At 41.5% G+C, this 22445-nt stretch overlaps 1 protein-coding gene across 1 annotated transcript in view; it reads left to right on the plus strand.

Moving 5' to 3' along the window:
• Positions 1-22445, plus strand: part of LOC119798635 (Fc receptor-like protein 5) — a 73958-nt gene that overhangs the window by 41943 nt on the left and 9570 nt on the right. Inside the window, exon 2 of the mRNA XM_038308189.1 lies at positions 11697-11965. Coding sequence (XP_038164117.1) covers positions 11794-11965 — 172 coding nt within the window. The 5' untranslated portion in view covers positions 11697-11793. The remainder of the gene's footprint in view (positions 1-11696; positions 11966-22445) is intronic.

The following is a 22445-nucleotide window of genomic DNA, read 5'->3' on the forward strand; positions in this document are numbered from 1 at the left end:
CATCGTTCTTGAAATCGGATGGAAAGCCTATTTTCTTCTTCCACACACATCATGTCTGGTGGAAGCAACAGAAGGCTGTGCTGCAGCGTCTCCCCTTGTTTACATTGCTGCAGCCCACTGACACACACTGTCCTCCCTCCCTCCTCTGCTGAGGAGAAGCTTGTTTGGATTTCTGCAGGTGCAGAAGTGATAAGGGTACCGAACACTAAGGAAGTACATTTACTGGGTAAGTTTGAAATTACGGAATAATTCAATGATTTGTGACAAAGTTTAAAGTTCAAATTTTAATCTAGAGTTCTTTAAGCTACATGAACTTATTTTTTATCTACTATTGTTTGTGAAAGGGTAAGATAACATCTGATCTGTCCTTCCCTCAGCTCCTTTAATTCAGCATGTTGGTAACTTTGACTCCCAGTTTTCCTCCATATGAGCTAATGACAGGTCGACCCTTTCCTGGACCACAGAACGGGCCAGACCACTGACCTCTCGCCAGACTGGGACTGACAGGTGACACATTAAAATGACCTACAAGACATTTTTTTCCCTTAGAGACGGCTTTACAGAGGGACCAAGGAGCCTGGAGACCCTGATGGGGAACCATCTCAGCCATCCTTCCATCCTTCAGCAGGAGGAGGTGTGGCTCAAAGTCATCAAAAGAAAGTGATCAGAGCTCATCTGAGCTCATCTGGAAGGAACCAGGAAAAGCTTCAACAATCAGAATAAAGGGGCAGAATAATCCTCTCTGATTGGTTAATTAACACATCAGTAGTCCACCTGATGTGTTGAGGACCAGCTGCTCTGCAGACCACCCATTGAACCGCGTACAAAATGTCGCCTGTATAAGGGACCAACATCAACAGAAAGATGAAGACGCCCACCTAAAGATGTCTGACATCAGTTTTGGCTTTTTGATTTTTTAATCATACAACATGAATGAGAAGGGAAATGTGTTGTGATGTGTTGTATTTTAATCAAAGATTAACATTTTTAGTATCTAAGTGTTTGATATTACTTTTCTTGATAATAAAAGAAAGTCCAAGTGTTAGATGACCACCTGATGGCTGATGGTCAGTATTGGCAGAGATTTCTGGATTAGAGAATGAACTCTGATGATCGGGTAATCTCAGCTACCATTGGGAAAGAGGAGCGCTGAGATTTAATCCTCCAACTTTTCAATGTGAGCTTTGACTGACCCTGATTCTGAAGAGCTGAACTCGTCATCTGCGTGAAACATCTTTGTGTTCTGATTTTAACATTTTGCATAGAGATTGATCTTTTTTTTACTTTTAATTAAATTCAGATTAATAATTTGACTTACAGTTTGTAGACATGAAGGGATCTATTGTTTTGACTGATTTGAACTTTTCTCTTTCCAGGGAAACAAAAAGGGTAATTGATAATGATAAGAACTAAAAATTAAAATTTTCAGCAAATAGATATTTTACCATAAAAGTATCATAATGGGGAAAAACAGTAAATATTTTTGCCAACTAAGATGTGATTCCAGGGCTCTTTTTATTGGCAACATAATTTAGCTATCATAATCCTTTCCATAATTTTCCATCTATTATAATCATTTAACATTGTCCACCGACTTAATGCAGTTGTGGATTTTTGATTCATTATTTTTTAATTATCATTATTTTTCTTCTTATTATTATTTTTTTAATATTTTTAATGTCTTAGATTTTAGCTTTCTTTACATATATTCAGTTTCTTAGTTTTAGCTTTCTTTACATATACTCACAATTTTAGTTTCTTAGTTTTTTATATTCATAAATTTTCCTTTTTTTTATGATATCGATCACACAAGGATGATGTCCTTTTATAATCGAAAGGGTGGACTGTTGTGGGAAAATGTATATCTTTCTCTAATTATATATTAATATTCATATTTACTCACTATAAAAGTTTTCACTCAGTCTCTTTCTCTCTCAAGGCCACACCATTCCCTGTAGAATGTTGTTTGTAGACCAGACATTGCTTCTTCCCATAACAATCCAGATTCTTTCTCAAGGTTTATTCATAACATGTTACTGTTAAGCAAAGTGTTTGTAATTTGTTATGACTCTGACTGCTTTCCATTGTTGTAAGTAGGGGGGGACGAACCCTGCCCAGATAAGAACAGAGCAGAATGCTGTGCCATGATGACTGTTCTCTCTTTGCAAAGATCTGAATAAATGTGCCGACTGAGTGAAATCCATCGATCTCCGTTTATTTAACTAGGATGAATAGTTGAATACTTTTTTCCCACAACAATGTCCAATTCAATTGTGCTGCTCTTAACCTTATTTTTTCCTTTTGCTTTATTTCTTCTTGCATTACCCTGCATTGAGCTTCCTTAGCAGCAAATTCAGCGGCTGCTTCGGCTCTTTTAGCAGCTACGCTTATGAAGTCGGAATGACTAGCTCGTGACTGAGAGGCAGTTCCATATATTGAGTGAGCATAGTCATGGGCTAGTTCCTGGTGGAGACGGCGCCTTTCATTTTCTTCATCAAAATCTCCACTTATTGCTGAGAGACGCTCTAAAACTATTTTCATAATGTCTTTTGTTACAGCCTCACATGCATCAATTTTTTCTTCTAAGTTCAGTGCTTGGTGTAACTCTTTCTCTTATTTATCCATAAGGTTTCATTATTTCATTAATTCCTTTCTCCACATCATCTGCCATAGTGGCCAGTTCAGACTCTGATATGTCTCTCTTTAAATTCTCTCTGAAAGCTCTAATTAGAATTTTCCATTGTTCATACAGGCTGAGCATACGTTTTTCCTTTTTAGTTAATTCCTCCATTTGATATTCCTGCATTCTTTCAGTAGGTTTATGAAGACGTTGTGTACGTCGCGGTGAAAAAAGCTCCTCCCCCTTTTCACTCATTTCATGTTTAAGTTCGGCTATTTGTTTTTCTTTGCTTTCAATTAACTTCTTTAATTCCTGCCTTTATATGCCTTCGCATTCTCCTTGATGAAGTAAGCCTCTACTTTCTTCTATTTCCGTTTGTAGCTTCTTTATTTCTTCCTTCTTACACTTGCTACGACTCACTGCTGTTCGCGCCGTGCTATCCGTAGATTGTGTAAGCAGCTCTTTGAAGCAGGTGCAGGTGAAACACTTACTGTAGCATCTCCCTCGAATGATGGTCAGCACTTGACTGATGTTTTTATTGTTTATTAGAGTCTCAGCGTTGTCCACAATAATCCTTTTAACCGACCAAGGTAAGAGCTAGGCAAAGCACAGAAGAGAAAAAAAAAAAAAAATTAAAAAAAGTATTACGGTACTGGCTGATACTACGTAAAATCCGCCCGTTATACGTAAGCTACAGAGACTTAATGACAAACAGAAAAAAGGTCTTCACAAGCATTTCAAACACATGAACACACATTAAACATGTCTTATCAAATAAGCACTAACCTTGTGGACCTTGGAGGGTGCGAGTCCTTCAAATAAGAAGTAATATTTTAAAGGAATAGTACACCCAAAACATGATTAGCCTTCATTTTCTACTCACCCCCACGCTGAACAACACTCTGGAGTACTTTTTTGATATCTCAAATGCATCTGGAGATCTGGGAGGCTTCTTGCTGTCTGCTGACATTCAAATAATGGAGGTCTATGGCGCCCGAGGCAGAAAGGTCCATAAAAGTCCACAAAAAACGTGTCAATATTCCTCCATACTGCTCGTCCAATGTATTCCAAGTGTCCTGAGTGGGTAGCGTCCAGAATTTACTCGAAACAAGGTTATTTAGAATGTTTTTAGAGCATAAACAGTAGTGTATAGGATTTCCTAAAAGCGCGTTCACGAGCCTACGGAAACCGCGGCAGACCAAACCAGATGAAAGTGCGCATTCAGTGTCTGCTCTGCCGATAATGCAAGCGTAGAAGAAGAAATGTGCTGTTTACCTGTGCAAAGAAAGAAACAACAAAAGAAAAATGTCTGAGGACTTCAGTGTTGAGGAAGAGCATGAGTTCTTTGCCGAGCTGAATGCGCACTTTCATCTGGTTTGGTCTGCCGAGTTTAGGCAGAAAAACAAAATGCACCATCTTAGAAAACCTGTCATTATTGTCAGATTAAAGGTGTTGCCTTTCGAGCTGGGTAAACCAGTCATGAAATCCATGGCAAAGTTTGGGCCACGGTCATGGAATGGAAGAGTTTGTAATAAGCCAGATGTGTAATATTCATCTTGCAATGTCCTATTGTTCCCTTCAGGCAGCTGTCACTAATTACCCTCCATACCATCACCTGTATCCTTCCATGATCTTTCCATTCAGCTCACCTGCCTCACCGCCTTTGCATAAACCTCTCATCCAGAGTTTTGGTGCCAGATTATTGAACGCATTCATTGTCAGTCATTCATTTTTTGTCTGCATTGAGTTTTAATAAACTTGGGGAAATCCAGGCTTTCAAATCTTCCAAGCATAATAGCAGAAACTAAAGTGAAGTCCATTTTAATCAGTGGGACATATATTTGTGTGTCATCTGCATTGCAGTGAAAAGAAATCCCCTATTTCCCATAGGTACAACATGGAAAGCAGAGGGCCCAACAATAAGCACTGCATGACACCACACAATAATGGAGCAGAGGTGGGCATGTGGCCATTAATACCGAAAGATAAAGTCCACCCACCAGTGGCGGGCGGCCCATAGGGGGCGCTGGGGCACTGCCTCCCTGATAAGAAGAGAGAAACGTAAAATATATTTTTAGAAATTAACTCATAAATGTCAGTTTTACTCTCTAAAGTGTGTACCTATAAGCAAAACAAATTATATAAACTACATTTCCCTACCTACTGTCATTCATTTGTGGATTTCCACAGACAGACTCCTACCATCTCTGTCTTGGGGCGCTGATCAGACTGCCCCACATGTGCAGAGAAAATGCCAATCATGTACTATTGCTAGGTGAATTTAATAATTTAATGGCCAATCAGCGTCTCAGAATTTTATGGTCTTGGGGCTCTGAAAATACTGCCCTTTAACAGGTTTCTGCACCCAATGCGCAGGTGCAGACAATTAGAGGGACGATGGCAAATGTAACGAGCGAGGTGCAGCTTCCACCAAAGATCCTTATTTATCAGTGACGTGCGGTGAGGTTCATAGCTGGTGAGGCACTGACGTCATCAGAATCAGATTTGCAAATAGATGCATAGATTGACAGCAGTTTACAGGTTATGTTTCACTTCTGCATCCTTACACATACAAACTGTAGCTCACAAAACACACATTTCCTTAAAAAACAAAACAAAATAAATGTTATTACTGTCTTACCTTTACTTATAAATGAATAGAAGTCCTCCTTATCTTCCTTCAGTTTTAAAAGTCTCTCTGTCTCAATGGAGATCACTGCCAGGGAAGAAAGCCTTCCTTGATCCGTCCTGTTCCTGCCTTATGTTTTCAGTCTCTTGAGCACCCCCTGCCATGAGGCAAGAGAACTGCCTGCCTCACCTCGAACTTGTTCTCTGCCGTTTATAATCGCTCATTACACGAAACACGTTACACAAACACAGTTGGTGACAAAAAGCTCTGTACATTATATACATAAGCCAAATTATTAGAAATAAGTTCACATATTACATTTGTTTAAACCATTTTATTGACGCCGTACAGCAACATGCTCTCTCCGCTTTGCAGCCAGCGCAGAGCCAGGGGTTGCGCAATCCAAGGTGAGGCAGAGCTCGCTGCTGCCTCACCGGCATCGCTTCCAAGCATTTGAATGGGAAAATAAGAAAATTCAGCGATTTTGAACAAATAAAAATCGAAATTGGTGAAGCTACATGAAAAATGAATATTTTTTAGTACAAACCACCGGATGAATATAACAATTTAAATTACTTTATGATTATATATTTTCTTTCTTTCCATGATGGCTGGTGAGGCACTGCCTCACCTGCCTCCCCTGACCGCACGTCACTGTTATTTATCTACCCGTTTGCCAGAAAAACATCCCTGTTGTAGAGTATGAAAATTTCATGTCATGGTTATTGTGACTGTGACGAATCCACCTCGTCACTTAAAATAACCTCTCTTACTTTGCGTGCCACACACACATTCTTGTTATACTGTGCTTGTGAGGACCAATACGCTCGCGCCGAGCCCAGTAGCGGACCATTAACTTACAGTTTTTTTGGACTGCTTACACACTAAAGTTAAAAGTAGTACACTATTAGCAAAACCTTACACCCAAGAAGCAAAACATCAGCCCTTATTTGCACAACTATAAGCACATTGTCAACCTCACACTTGTTGCAAAACTCTACACACTGTGATTTGCAAAACACTAAACACACTTAACATACATTACACACAAAATCTATTATGAAGTCACTTCCTTGCAATACCAAAGCACTGACTGTCAAATTACCACATCTTCCAACCAACTGATTCAACACAGTCATCAGGTGTGCAAACACTTGTTTGCTTAATTGTAGACACACCAATCAGGTGTATAAGCACTATAAAAAGCAGCAGGTGAGTTAATCGGTCTTCAAGCACAATGGAAAGAGTCAGAGAAACAGTAAGACGAGGTGGAGGATGAGGTGGAGGAGAAGGAGGAGGACAAGGACAAGGAGGAGGACGACAAGGAGGAGGAGAAGGACAAGGAGGAAGAGGAGGAAGGGGAGGAAGAGGAATCAACAGAGGAGGAATCAACGGAAGAGGAAGAGATGGAGGCCATGCTGGAGGTAGAGGTAGAGTAAGAGGAAGACAAGAACGTGCTCAAAGAGGACCGAATCTGACAAATGAGATCCGTGCAATACTGGTTGACCACGTTGTCAATCACGGGCTGACGATGAGGGAGGCTGGACTGAGAGTACAGCCAAATCTAAGCCGATACACAGTGGCAAGTGTGATAAGAACATTTCGACTGGAAAATAGGTATTGTAAAAATATCATCATATCAAAAACATTTGCACGGTTTCAGCAACTGCTTACAGTACTGTATTCTATGCACTATCAGCACTTCTGTTACCTTTTCCTAAGAAATTACTGTACTATTGTTTACTGTTTTTTTTTCTACATAGGATTGAGGGTCAGGAACAACGAGGGGGAAGGCCTCCTATGTTCACAGAACGGCAAGAGAGGGAGATAGTAAACATGGTTTTGGCCAACAATGCTATAACCCTCAAACAGCTCCAAGCTAACATTGTCAATAACCACGTCGGTTTCAACAATATCCATCAGGTCTCAACATCAACACTGGCACGCATCCTAACAAAAAACCATATTCAAATGAAGAAAATTTATCGAGTGCCTTTCGAGCGCAATTCCGAAAGGGTGAAACGACTGCGGCATGATTATGCAGAGGTATGTATTCACCTAAGCATTGTGATCTTGCATACTGTCTAATAATCTTTTACTGTACTGTGATATGTATACTAGATCTACACTGAACACAATTTTGCCTGACACTGTTCTTCAGAGAGTTTTAGAAATGGATGGAGAGGAGATCCAGCATGAGTTCATTTACGTAGATGAGGCTGGGTTCAACCTGACGAAAACACGAAGGAGGGGAAGAAGCATCATTGGCCACAGAGCTATAGTCAATGTCCCAGGGCAATGTGGGGATAATATAACACTCTGTGCAGCCATTACACAGAATGGGGTCCTCCACCGCCATGCCCATATGGGCCCTTACAACACAGCACTCATACTTACATTCTTGGACCAATTGCACAACATAACAGCAGCAAATCAAACCGATCATATGCAATACATTGTTGTCTGGGACAATGTGTCTTTCCACCGCTCTGCTCTGGTTCAGAACTGGTTTCAGCAACATCCACATTTCACCGTCCTATATCTTCCACCATACTCTCCATTTCTCAACCCTATAGAAGAGTTTTTCTCGGCATGGCGGTGGAAGGTATATGATCTCTGTCTCCAGGCTGAGGTACCCCTCATCCAGGCCATGGAGGAGGCCTGTGAGCAGATGGAGGTAGCAGCAATTCAAGGATGGATTCGTCATTCAAGACGTTTCTTTCCAAGGTGTCTTGCTAATGACAACATTGCCTGCGATGTTGATGAAATTCTCTGGCCAGATCCAGCTAGGCGAAGAGACGATGTCTAGTTTTTGTTTTGTTTTTTACAGTAAAATTACAGTACAATACGTAAAGTGACATTTTGTTACAGTATTATGAATCTCCATGTCAACATTTTGGGCGTGTTGAGAAATAAATGAGTTTCTTCAGTCTGCAACATTGGTCTTGTGTAGTGTTTGGTAAATTTACATTATATTTGTACTTTGTTGATGGTAGCGAACTCTAATCATAGGGAAGTAGAAGTGCTAAAAGTGTTTTAGGTTTATCACAGCAGAGTGTAACTCGTGCAAACAGAGTATAGTAATGTGAAACGTGTGTGTTTCATATGGTAACAAAGTGTGGTTTTTAAACAGAAGTGTATAGTTTTTACAAGAGTGTTTAATTATGCAAAGGGTCTGTAGTGTTTTGCTAATTGGGTGTGTGGTTGTGCTAATTGTGTGTAGTGTTTTGAAAACACGGGCCCTGTTTTGAAAATCGTGCTTAAGCAATCCAAAAAAACTGTAAAACACACAAGCTGTTCCTGGTTACCTGCTTACGAAAGAGGATTAGGGCCACTGAAAAAAAAAAGTATATTGATTTTTAAATTTTATTTCAGTTCAACATGGGAAAAAAAGTCAGAATTCTGAGATTAAAGTCAGAATTCTGACTTTTTTCTCAGAATTTTGACTTTAATCTCAGAATTCTGACTTTTTTTTCTCAGAGTTCTGAGATTAAAGTCAGAATTCTGACTTTTTTCTCAGAATTCTGACTTTAATCCCAGAATTCTGACTTTTTTCTCAGAATTCTGACTTTAATCTCAGAATTCTGACTTTTTTCTCAGAATTCTGACTTTAATCCCAGAATTCTGACTGAATTCTGACAATAAAAAAAAGTCAGAATTCTGAGAAAAAAGTCAGAATTCTAAAAAAAAGTCAGAATTTTGAGAAAAAAGTCAGAATTCTGAGAAAAAAGTCAGAATTCTGAGAAAAAAGTCAGAATTCTTGTCATGATTGGTTACAGAGTAAACTCAATATGCAGAACACAAACGGAGGCTGATGAAAAGTTTAACAAGGTTTATTGTTACACAAGCACATGAATATTGCAACAGGAACTGGTTCAGGCCTGGGGGCAGGTTCACTGGAGTCTGCAGGGATGATAGTTCAGTTAGCACAGGAACTGATGAGTCATGAGACTTAGAGTTTGCTGAATAATGCCTTGAAGGAGTCCGGGTTTCTCTTTGAGAGAGGTAACTGTTGGATCCAGAGACTGTTTGTTCAGCAGAGTCCAATAACTGCTTCAGCGTCTTACTTCTGACTTTGAGGGCAGACCTTGATTTGGGTTTCCAGCTCTTAACCAAGAGCTGCAGGGGAATCCAGAGAAGAGTCTTCAGGTTTGGCTCACGAGGGGAGGGCAGGCTTGGCAGGTTAAGCTCATCCAGAGCTTCAAGGAGAGACAGGATTCCTGTGAGGCAAAAACAAGGAAGAGTTAGAATCTTATCTCTACAAGAGATAGTAAAGATTCTCAGGTTTACTAGGCTCAGGTTGCTAACCAAACTAGATCAACACTGCGGCGTTGAGGCAAGGTCTGAAGGCAGGTTATATAGTGGTGGATCCTCTGATGATGAGATGGGCCACAGGTGTGTTGGAGGCTCAGCTCAGGAGGACCCACGGCGCACTCTGCTGGAGGAAGGTGGTACAGCTCCAGATCCCAACAATTCTGACTTTTTTCCCATACTATACTGAAATAAAATAAAAAAAATCAGTTAACTTTTTTTTTTTCCAGTGGCCCTAATCCTCTTCCGTACCTGCTGGCGTATTGAGGGTGCACATTTAATATTTCAGTGAGGTTAACCGTGTGTGTGTGTGTGTGTGTGTGTGTGTGGGTGTGTACGTGTGTATGCTACGGGGACTTGTCATCTTCAGTCTGGCGGCGTCTTTGCTGGGTTCAAACCCGAGGCAACGCTCAGTAAGCGGTTAAAACGCCAGAGTTGTTGGAATGCGGAAGTGACGTCACCAACACGTGACTCGCTAAATGTTTATCAGATTATTATTTTTTTTATTTTATGTTTAAAAGTTTGGTGTAATTGAATAAGTCAATGAATCTGTGTAAAGGAATGAAGTTGTAAAAATTATTTGTTTGTTTTACATTGCTGGTAACTGGAGGGAGGCTGAGGCCCAGAGGATCTTGTATATGTTTAGTTTCTTTTGCACCCTGTTTTGAGTTTTTGAGCACAATAAATCACCAACACCGGTAACCGACTGAGCCTGGATTCTTGGCGGCCAAAGAACCCCGTCACAGTGACCCAAATCATCACTGTTACTGTTAATATATAGTAAATTAAATCACTACTGTTAAATTGTATTTATGGTCCAATTGTTTATTTGAATTCTTATTCTGGATTAGTTGGAGACATACACTAGGCTATATCAGCCCCACCAAAAATATTTTTCACCAGCCGCCACTGCCACCTACTGTTCTTAATGCTTTGTTCTGGAATGTTGGATAAACCTAAATTATATCAGGGAGACTTTGGATACCCCACTAAGACACAACCAGGTTAGTATTTCAACTTGCTAGTTTTGCAGGATTCCAACAACAAACATCTTTTTTTTTTAATTCTGAGATTATTTTAAAGCTTTTGTTATGATGATTGTTGTGGTGTTGAACAGTTTTTTCAGCACCACGATGAAAAAAGAGAACCAGTCTACGTAAAGGAAGAGGGCGGGCTTAATTCTGTGTTTCCAGCCAGAAATGAAAAGCCGTCAGATGAGTGAGAGGAACCATGAAGGAAACACCTCAGAGCCTGCTGCTTTGTAAGTACAGAACATCTGAGTTAGAAAGATTATTACTGGCTGCTCTGATGATGATTGATGGAGGAACAGAAGGAGGAGAAACAAGTTAGACTGAGTTAATGAAAGAGGTGAAATGTGCAACATAAAGATTATGTTAAACTGTGAACTAAACACATGAACCTAGCTTAGAAAGAGATAGTAAACTACAGTAGAACTTGGTCATTAAGAACCTCTTAGATGTCTACTTCTACATCACAGACATCAGTTTAATATCATAATATAAACTTTGATTTAAATCCGTCTGAATGTGTTTTCTGTAGGTCTGAGCTTCCTGCTGTGCTGCAGAACAAACAAAGGTTAGAAACATTTTCACTTGAACTTCTTGAATGGTCTCTTAGATGAACATTAAATATTTATTCTGGGTTTTCTAAAGGAAGAATTAAAACATTAAATATCTTTGTTTTGTATATAGATTATTTGATTTAGGTCAGTGGTCACAACCTTTTTTTGGCTTAGAACTACAGTACTTGATGGGTTATAAGTCATATGAAGGGTTACCAATACTGATCTATAAACTAAAGCAGTCACCGTTCAGCTAAACTTCTTGCATAATAAACATATTTATAATGTTTCTCTGAATTAATACTTTTCTGTTTTCACCTTGAAATATCTTTAAACATAATAAAAAAAAATAGCGACAGAATAAGATACAATTTAAAACTTTGCCCACTGGTGAGTTATGGTGTTTCCAGAAGATCCTGACAGCACCCCATGTGTTCCTTATGGACAATTTGGTGGTCATGGGTGCCACATTGTTGATAGCTGATTTTGGTTTTACTGTGTCAATTAATGAAAAAATATATATTTTATCCTAAAAGACAGACTTTCATTTCCAGCCCACCCAGCTGCTCTGACTGTGAGTCCCAGCAGATCTCAGTTCTTTCAGTTTGACTCTGTGTCTCTGAGCTGTGAGGAGAACAACAGCTCTGCTGGATGGACTGTATGGAGGAACACAACCAAAGGAACCAGTCGTCAGTGTGGAGATGGATGGGGGAAGCAGCTGGTTCTACCTGTAACATCACCTTACATCGCTTTGATAGTGGAGTTTACTGGTGTTCGTCCAGAGAGGGAGCAGCCAGCAGCAGCATCCAGCTCACTGTCACTGGTAAGATCAGACTGTGGAGTTAGTGTTGATGAAGCTGTGTGGAAATGGATGAAATGCTGTAGTTTGTCTCTGTGTTGAGGTGGATCAGTGATCCTGCAGAGTCCTGTCCTCCCTGTGATGGAGGGAGATGACGTCACTCTGAGCTGTCTAACAGAGACCACTCCCTCCAACCTCCCAGCTGCTTTCTATAAAGATGGCTCCCTCATCAGGACTGAGCCCAAAGGTCACATGACCCTCCACCATGTGAACAGCTCTGATGAAGGCCTCTACAGGTGTAACATCAGGGGTCATGGAGAGTCTCCATCCAGCTGGATCTCTGTTGAAGGTCAGGATCACTGATCTTCATCTTTTTGTTTCCTGACTTCAGTTCATAAAGTCTCATCATTCAAAGCTTAATGATACCTTAAGAATTATCTTTATTTCAGCTCCACCCACCACCAACGCCTCTGCACCTCGAACCACACCTGCCTCTCCTCATCTTGCCTCCCCTTCATCTCTTCCTGCCATCTTGTTGCCTCTTGCATCTCTATGTGTGGTGTTTTTACTGGTGCTACTGGTGAAGAAACACTTTCACAAGTCAGAAGGTTAAATGCCTTGAATTAAAAATACATTATTCACCCAAAGCTGCTTATACTTAATCTACCTTATTGTTTTAAGACAAAATATTACTATTAATAGAAAGTCAGGCATTTCAGTCATTGTATTAATTTATTTGTTATTGATTTTGTGCAGCACTGATGTTGTTTTATTTATTTGTTTTATTTCAGCTGATAAAGGAGATGACATCATATACAGCGACGTCCAAATAACTCAAATTCAGCAGCATGAAGTCAAACCCAGCAGAGGTGAGGAGGATGATTATGATGATGATGATGATGACTACTTGCCATCAGACTAGGTTGACATTTTAGTCTAAAGAACACGTAAAAACCTCTTCCTGGTCACTATAGTATAAAGGTGCATAACTCTCAACCAGTCAGACGTTAAATATTTTAATTCTTCTGATCGAGTCCAGTTAATCCACTGACTTGGTGTGTTTAAAGCAGTCAGTGAGGACCCAGGTTAACATGTTGGAGCGTCTGTCTCTGCAGGCTGTGGTTGTTCTGTTTAACAGGCTAGCAGCTCTGTGGTCGTCCAGTTTCCCGTTTCTGATTGAAACATTTCCGCAGAAAGACGAACTGCAGAATATAAACTGCCCCAAAAGTACAAGAAAGAAAGATTAGAAACTTAAACATGTTTAGAAGCTGCAGCCTTTATGAAATTATTCATATTTGATAAAAGGAGCTCAATCAGAAAGGATTCAGTTTCATTCCTGCATGATATACCTACATTTCCACATTCAATTTTGGTTTGTAAAAGGTATAAAATCCTACCAAATTAATACATTTGTTAAATGCTCTAACTCTGATTACCCTTTGTTTTAATTCCTGTGATCAATGCATTCAGTCATGCTGGTGGGTCTCTATGTTCCACCTGTGGTTTTAGAAAATCTAGGTCAGTTAGTTTCTGCTACAGTGAGCAAGAAGCAATATACAGCTGCAGCTCTCTACAGCTTTATCAGTTCCTCTGGGGCTCTATGCACGCAGCTTAACTCTATATCACGGCCGACACTACAGACATGATTTTTTAGTAAAGTAATTAGATTCCTACAAGAGAGAAACCATAGCTACACAAAACTCATTCAAAACAACAGGCTCCAACAACCCAGGAAAACAATTTTTTTAATTTTAATCTGACCTGGTAGAACCTATACCTGCTTCTTTAAAAACACAGATAATGTAGAAGGCAAGAAATAATTCAAAATAATATTTAACAATTAAAGAAAATGTCTTAATAAAATAAGTCTTTAAAAATACTCTCTCTCTCTCTCTGGATTACTGTACTAAAACATAAGATAACTATAGAAACAAAGTCTCTTTGTTGTTAATCCTTAAAACTTTTAATCAAATATCTGTCAGAGCAAAAACCACAAAAACTAAAAATGGAATGAAATACACAAATGTATCTGTTATATTTGGGTGTCTACATCTAATCCTCTATCACAGGAACAAAAAAAAATCATACTCCATATAATAGTACTCTGATATCAGCAGTCTTCCCTCCCCTAAGACACCTCCCCAGCTCCTCCAGAGTATCCTGGGTTGTCCCCTGGTCCTCCTCCCAGTGGAATGTGCCTGTAACACTTCCCAAGGGATGCATCTAGGGGGCATCCGACAAAGATGTCCAAGCCACCTCAGTTGACGCTGACTCTCCTCTGAGCCTCTCCAAAATGACCGATCTCGTCAGCCTATTTTAAAGGGAGGGCCCATCTACTCTGTGGAGAAAGCTAATTCAGCTGCATATAACCGCTTGGATCTTGTTTTCATGGCCATAGGTGAGGATAGGTCAACAAAGCACATGTGGACTAGTTGGACAAACTCCTATGAACCCTCCAGCACCCTCCAGAGCGTGTAGAGCTTGCAGATGTTGACCTGGAGAAGGCATTCAACGACCGAAGTACCCTCTGGGAAGTACTTCAGGAGATCAACTATCTTGTGGTCCTACTCAAGAGTGAGGGAAGAATTAAAAGGGAGATTGATAGATGGATGCAATGGACTGGCAACCTGTCCAGGGTGTACCCCGCGTCTCACCCGTAGAGAGCTGGAGGCAACAGCAACCCCACGTAACCCCGCTTGGGATAAGTGTGACAGAAATTGGATGAATAGATTGATAGATGGATGGATTGATCAGTTCAGTTGCTGCTATAATGCAGAGCTGCACCAGTCTGTTGTGGTGAAGAGTGAACTGATTTCAGTAAATCTCCAGATTTACCGATCGGTATACATTCCTACCCTCATCTACGGTCATGAAATGTGGATCATGACCAAAAGTATGAGATCCTGGATACAAGCGCCTGTAATGAGCTTTCTCTTCAGGTTGCAGGGCAGTCCCTCAGAGATAGGGTAAGCTATCCACATCTCAGCTGATTCCACATCTAGAGGCGTAGAGGGGGCTCGGACATCTTTTCCAGATGTCCCCTGGTTGCCTCCCTCACAAGGTGTTCCAGGCACATCCTATTGGGAGGTGGCCCAGGGAATGACCAGGATACGCCGGAGGGACTTTGTCTCTCTGCTGTCCCCCCCCCCAGCAGAGTTAGAGGAGGTGTCTGAGGAGAAAAATGTATGGGAGTCTCTACTTAATACTGGCCCGACCTCTAGTAAAGGGCCCCGATTCTGTACCCCTGAAGCGTCCCCCAGAGGTCACCAGGAGGGACACAGTTGATTGCCTTCTCCAGGTCCACAGAACACATGTAAACCCTGTTGACCAAACCCCTAAGCACCCTCAACCACTGTGCAGAGAGTGTCAAGCTGGTCCACTGTTCCACAGCCAGGACGAAAACCACACTGCTCGTCCTGAAGCTGGGGTTGGACAGTCCACTGGACTCTCCTCAGCACCCTGGCAAAGGCCTTCCTGTGGAGGCTGAGAAGTGTGATCCCCCAACGGTTTGAATACACTCTTCGCCCGCCCTTCTGATGCAGAGGAGATACCACCAAAGGCCCCTTGGTTTCTGCTCGTAGATAAATATCTTTAACTACCTTTTCTTTTAAAGACTCAGCATCACTGCTTTTGGCCGTTATTCGTCCTGATTCAGATCTTTCTATTGTGGCAATAGCGATTTCTTTTAAATATGTGGTAAAGCGATAATAAGCACAGGTTCTACACGGGGACTCTGTATCTCACTACAAACTTACAAGTTAGGTTGACATCATATACTGGTCTTTGTTAACAAGTGATTTACCTATCTTTATCTGCATGAAACAACATTACTCAAATTTCAAGGTTTGTTTAAAAAAAACTTTATAGTTTTCAGCCTTTTACTGGACAGGCTGCTTCCTGAACATCCTGGCACTTTGAGGCAAGGCACAGCCTTAGGAGCAGGTCTCCTGTCCTGATCCAAGTGATTAGTAATGTATGCTTACTGTGCATTTAATGGCTCCTCAGAAAACCCCATTACTACGTGTGATTAAGGGATTGAGCCACTGTAGCAGCAAAAAAAAGTGAAGGAGACATAGAGCACAGATATCGAAAGTGGGGGAAACTTGTCCCACCCATAACCCTGTCTATTATGATCATAATACTAGATAATAATTATAGATTACCTAAGATACCTAAGTACTCTGTATTCATAAAGTAATTTTAGAGTAATAATCTGTTTAAAAAGCGCCTTTGAGATGGTTCTAAATGTGTTTTCAGCCCCCAGCCTTTGTTCCAGTTCATTGTTTTCTAGCTCTGCATGTTAAACCACAGCTGCACCTTCCTCCTGTAGGTGTTGGTGGGCTGTTGTTTGCGAGTGGTGATGGTTTCACTGCACAGTGGTCTGCAGATGTGTGTCTCAGCCTGTGTACTGTGACAGGATGTTCATTTTTATCTATGTGGTTAAAAGTGTCAGCTTAAATTGATTGTGCTGTGAAGCTCTGTGGTCAAAGTGTTTTCGCAGTTCTTGCAACCTTTTTTTCAGCTTTTTGCTGTAAATGCGTAAAAGAAAAATAAACTCTATGGACAGTATAACATAAATGGTATTAAAAACATTAGTATCAGCCTCTGGAGAAGGTGGTAATACTACAGGTGCAGTGTTTGAACTCATTTGATCTGTATCTACTTACAGAGAAATCACCATCTCCATTTTACTCTGGTGTGAGAACAGAGGGGCTCATTTATGGACAAGTCAAGACCAGAAAACAAGGAACCAGAGGTAAAACTGCTCCTGATTCGTTGTCCCAACGACACAGAGATTAGACAGACAATTTCAGCACGTCTTTGCTCACTCCTGACTTTCACTTTTATGAATTGTTGGTGTGTTAGCTTAAAGGAAATAGTTGAATATGTTGAGGTAGGAAGGCCAGCTCTGTGCTAGGATGACTCCTCACTGTGGGTGTGTGTGTGGGAGACAGAAGGACTCTAGCAAAAAACGCTTCACTATTCTGCAATGCATCCCACGTTTTAGAGCTCCTTTAGTGACAGACAGCTGCACCTGGATGTATTAAACAGCTTTATCACAGATCCTTCCTCCCAGCAGCTGTTAGGCTTGGTTTATGTCTGATGCATCTAGTTTTTGTATGGAAATTAGATGGGAGGACACTAGGATGTTGCAATACCATACGCATCACAATACTTGGGTAAGAATAAAATATTATCACATTATTACAATATCAAAAAAAGAAAATAAAAAAGAATGTGCTGTATAGTGTGCCTGGTTCTGCTGGAGGTTTCTTCCTGTTAAAAGGGAGTTTTTCCTCTCCACTGTCGTTACAAGCATGCTTAGTGTGAGGGATTGTATTCGAGTCAATATGTCAATAGAATTAACTGGTTTTCCTTAGATAGAAAACTTTGAAACAATTTGATTGTATGATCTGGTTGAACTGTAAAGTGCCTTGAGATGACGTGAATTTGGTGCTATATTGTCATGTTGGTACCAAGGTTTCTAACCCACATGCAGAACACACAAACTCAGAGGGAAAAGTTCAACAGTTTATTTAGATACACAATGTTAATAAAGAACTGATTCAGAGGGATACAGGTCTAAGACTGGTCACGACTGGTTTCTCTGCAGAGAGGGACAGAATGGTTAGCTGATGTCCAAGTATGCTTGCTGGTTGAATGAGTGCAGGTCTGTATCTGTTCAGTGGTTTGAGCTGAGCGGCAGAGGAGGGGAACCAGGAGGGTCCAGAGGCAGAAGGCAGGCAGAGGGCTTGGTAGAGGCAGAGACTTGATTTCTGATATTGCAGTTTCTGATCTGAGTTTCTCTTCCAGTTTCTTCTGAGAGCGGGCAGGCAGGTTACTGACAGATTGACTTTCTGGAAAAAAGAGCCTTGAGTTTATTGAATGCAGCCTCAGCAGACCAGTGGAAAGTTCTTTTGACAGATGTCAAGGCAGTGAGATGCTGAGCTGTCTGACTGTAATTTCTGATAAATCTCCTGTAAAAGTTTGCAAAACCCAGAAACCTTTGCAGTTGCTTGCGATTGTCGGGGGTAGGCCAGTCCAGAACTGCTTTGATCTTGTCCTCTGATGGCTTCACCTGCCCGCCCTCGAGCACAAATCCTAGAAAGGTGACAGAAGATTAGTGAAACTCACATTTTTCAGCCTTGACAAAAAGTTTGTTTTCGAGAAGTCTTTGGAGAACCAAACGAACATGTTTCTTGTGATCTGACAGATTCTTGGAGTATATCAGGATGTCGTCAATGTAAACAAAAACAAAGATGTTGAGAAAATCTCTCGACACGTCGTTAACTAGGCCTTGGAAACGGGCAGGAGCGTTAGTCAGACCAAAAGGCATAACCAGATACTCGAATTGGCCTAACGGGGTTTTGAAAGCCGTCTTCCACTCTTCTCCCTCTCTTATTCTGAGGAGATGGTAGGCATTTCTTAAATCCAACTTGGTGAAAACAGAGCCCCTTTGAACGGGTTCAAAAGCTGATGCTAGCAGAGGCAAGGTATACTTGTTTTTAATTGTCATTTTGGTTCAGTCCTCTGTAATCAATACATGGTCGAAGAGATCCATCCTTTTTTCCCACAAAGAAGAAACCGGCACCAAGAGGGGATGAGGACGGCCGAATAATCCCGGTGGCTAAGGACTCATTAATGTATTTCTCCATGGTTTCTCTCTGGTTTGGAGATATTAAAGAGTCGACTGCTGGGGAGGGGAGCCCCAGGTAACAGATCTATGGCACAGTCATATGGTCTATGAGGAGGAAGAGACATAGCACTGACCTTACTGAAGACTGGTGCCAGATCGTGGTAGTCAGAGGGTACAGAGGATAAATCAGGTGGATCAGCCTCCTGACGACACACCGGTGACTGAATTGAGGGTGCTGCGGAACGGAGACAGGAAACATGGCAGGAGGTAGACCAAGACTCAATATGTCTTTTAGCCCAATTTTTGTGAGGGTTGTGTAGCTCTAACCACTCATAACCAAGGACTAGAGATGAACAGGCAGATGGAAAAACAAAAAAGATATAGTCTCTCTGTGATTTCCGGAGATCAGAAGCTCGAGTGACTGAGTCTGGTGTGTAACCTGATGTAACTTCTTTCCATTGATGGCTGAAACTCTTAGAGGTTTTTTCAAAGGAATGGTTTTGATGTTTAATTGTTGAACCAGGTTAGAGTCTATTAAATTCTTCTCACAACCAGAATCAATAAAGGCGGATAAGGTGAGGGATTGATCAGAAACAAACAAGGTAGCTGGAAACAGCAGATGAGGAGACTTTTCAGATTGCAGATGGTCTGCCAGACTCCTCATTTCCTCTGGCGGACCCCGGCTTTTACCTTAGCTGGGCAGGTAGAAACAAAATGGCCAGGCTCTCCACAATACATACACAAATTCCCCTTGTATCTTCTTTGCCTTTCCTCGGTTGTGAGTCTGGTATGACCGATCTGCATAGGCTCTACTTCAGAGGCTTCAGTGGAGGGAGAGACGTAATGAGTCTGAGAAACGGGAACAGAAACAGGTTGGTTACGGCTCCTTGGACTGGAATCCGTTTCAGATGACACAGAAAAAACAGAGGTGTTGTTAGTTGCTGGGGCAGGTACAAAAAAAACATGGCTTCTTACTTTAGACTCGGCTCTGGCTCGTAGTCTGTTATCCAGACGAATAGTTATTCTGATTAATTCTTCCAGGGTTGCCTGTTCATCGATTGTGGCCAATTCATCCTTAATTTCTTCATCAAATGCCTTGAAATAAGTGCTTTTAAGCGCGCACTCATTCAACCCGGAAGCAGCGGCTTTGACCCGGAAGTCGATTGAGAAATCGGCTACGCTCCAATTTCCTTGTTTAAGGTTTAACAGAGCTCGAGATTCAATTGATTGATCGGTGTCCTGATTGAATACTTTTGAGAATTCTTTAAAGAATTGTTCAAAAGTGCAAGTGAAACTGGATTCTGAAGGAAATCTGGCCTCTTCCCATTCGAGGTCTTTTCTAGTTAATTGAGAAATAATTAAACCTATTTTCCTCTTGTCGTTGAGAAAACTGGACGGGGAATGTTCGAAAATCAACTTGCATTGGAATAAAAATCCTTTGCACTTACTAGAAATGCCAGAAAACCTTTCAGGAAGTGAAGGAGGGAATTCAGGAAATGACAGAACGGGCTCAGACCTTTCAGGAGGGTTTGGCTCCGGAACCGGAAGTTGAGTTGGCTCCGCTCTGGGAGTAGCATCTCGGAGATAGCCGGCTAATTCCTGTAAAGTCTGGTTAGTTTGCTCCAAACGTGTGTTAAACTCACGTAGGGTGGTGTCGTGGCCTTGGATTTGAGCTCCTTGTTGCTCTATCATCCTCCGGAGTTGGACTGCTGGGTTAGTTTGTTGGCCAGAGTGTTCTGTCATGTTGGTAGCAAGGTTTCTAACCCACATGCAGAACACACGGACTCAGAGGGAAAAGTTCAACAGTTTATTTAGATACACAATGTTCATAAAGAACTGATTCAGGGGGATACAGGTCCAAGACTGGTCACGACTGGTTTCTCTGCAGAGAAGGACAGAATGGTTAGCTGATGTCCAAGTATGCTTGCTGGTTGAATGAGTACAGGTCTGTACCTGTTCAGTGGTTTGAGCTGAGCGGCAGAGGAGGGGAACCAGGAGGGTCCAGAGGCAGAAGGAAGGCAGAGGGCTTGGTAGAGGCAGAGACTTGATTTCTGATATTGCAGTTTCTGATCTGAGTTTCTCTTCCAGTTTCTTCTGAGAGCGGGTAGGCAGGTTACTGACAGATTGACTTTCCAGGGGTTTTCGGAGATCAGACAGGCTGGTTTCCGACTGAGAAACTCTTCCTGAGTTTCTGGGTTCAGACAGGTTCTTCCTAGGAAGCAGAGAGGACAAAAACAGGTTAGGTTCTGGTTCAGGTTTCAGGGGAGTCAGAGAATCAGACAGGCAGGTCTGCTCAGGCTTGCTAACCATAACTGGCATAACACTCTGGCACTGGAGTGTTGCTCTGCCTCTCCTTAAATGCTGGTCTCCTGATGAGCAAACGAGCCGCAGGTGTGGTAGTCATCTTCAGCTCCAGGTGACCTAGGGCGCCCTCTGCTGGAGAAAGGTGGACAGACCTCCAGATCCCAACATATATAAATAAAATGAATTGAATTGATATATTCATCAGAAGATGTTTATCATTCAGTTCAGTTGGATTACATTGGACGAGCAGTGTGGAGGAATATTGACACGTTTTTTGTGGACTTTTATGGACCTTTCTGTCTCGGGCGCCATAGACCTCCATTATTTGAATGTCAGCAGACAGTAAGAAGCCTCCCAGATCTCCAGATGCATTTGAGATATCAAAAAAGTACTCCAGAGTGTTGTTCAGCATGGGGGTGAGTAGAAAATGAAGGCTAATCATGTTTTGGGTGTACTATTCGTTTAAGGGCGCTCCGTTAATGAGGTAACTCACAGCAGGTGTGTAGGGAGGCGGACCAGAACCAGGCGGCTCCTGGTGGAAGAAGGGAAATAAACACAGAAAAAACACATACACAGACAGGAATCCTGACACATGTGAACTTTTTGCTTTCCATACCTGCAGTCACAATTATTCCTCAACTTCTGGTTCTGGCAGGTTTAAATATGAGCACAAACAATTATAGTGGAAATTTATTAATCTATTAAAATTCTACATTAGGATTATCTGTTTATTAATCTCCACTGCTGCGCCTGCCTGCTTCTGATGTTGGATTGGTTGACCCAGCTGGTAGTCATGTCAACATGTTAGAAACAGGGCAGCCTCCTACCCATACCTATTGTAGTGGTCCTAAGTGTAACGTCCTCTGGCAAAGATAAATAATGCATCCCTGACATAAACTGCTGAAAAGCATCATGGGAGCTTTATTTAACTATGAGGACAGTCTGTACGGAGAGTGGGCTGTCTGCAGCTCAAAGTGAGATATATATGTGACAGCGCACTGCTGGTATGTGGTCTGAGCAGCTCCCAAAGAGAAATAATATTTTAAGGAAGATTGTAATCTTGATGAACTGACTGCACAGAAAAGGTTTTAAGGTGGACTTAATTGCTTAAAAACATATTAAAAGCAAATGACAGCAAATATAGCAAAGCTGCTCTCTGTCATTGAACACAGGAGCAGCACAAGCATCTGGACACATTTTACTGGACGTCTGACCTTAGTGTGGACAAGCATCAATAATGAAGCAGGAGCTTTTTGCTCCCCAAAGCGGTGCGGTGTGAACGTAGCATTACATGCTAGACTGGTGAAGGAAAACTATGAGGGTGGAGAGACAGTGAGGGGGGCTCTGGCTGTTAAAGGGATCAAAGTGGAAGCAGGGCTGCATCAACTCTCAGCTTTAAGCCCCTTCTTGCTTTACTGTAGTGACTAATATGTTGACTGATGAGGTTAGACTGGAACCTTCCTGCTGTTTTAAATTCACCTGCAGCTGTTGTTTTCTAACCAGAATGTGTTTATGTTCTGCAGAGCTTCCAGTAGAATCAGACATCATCTACTCCTCAGTGAG

The sequence above is a fragment of the Cyprinodon tularosa genome, unplaced genomic scaffold (genome assembly GCF_016077235.1).
Source record: "Cyprinodon tularosa strain WSP-4 unplaced genomic scaffold, ASM1607723v1 ctg631, whole genome shotgun sequence".
NCBI lineage: Eukaryota > Metazoa > Chordata > Actinopteri > Cyprinodontiformes > Cyprinodontidae > Cyprinodon > Cyprinodon tularosa.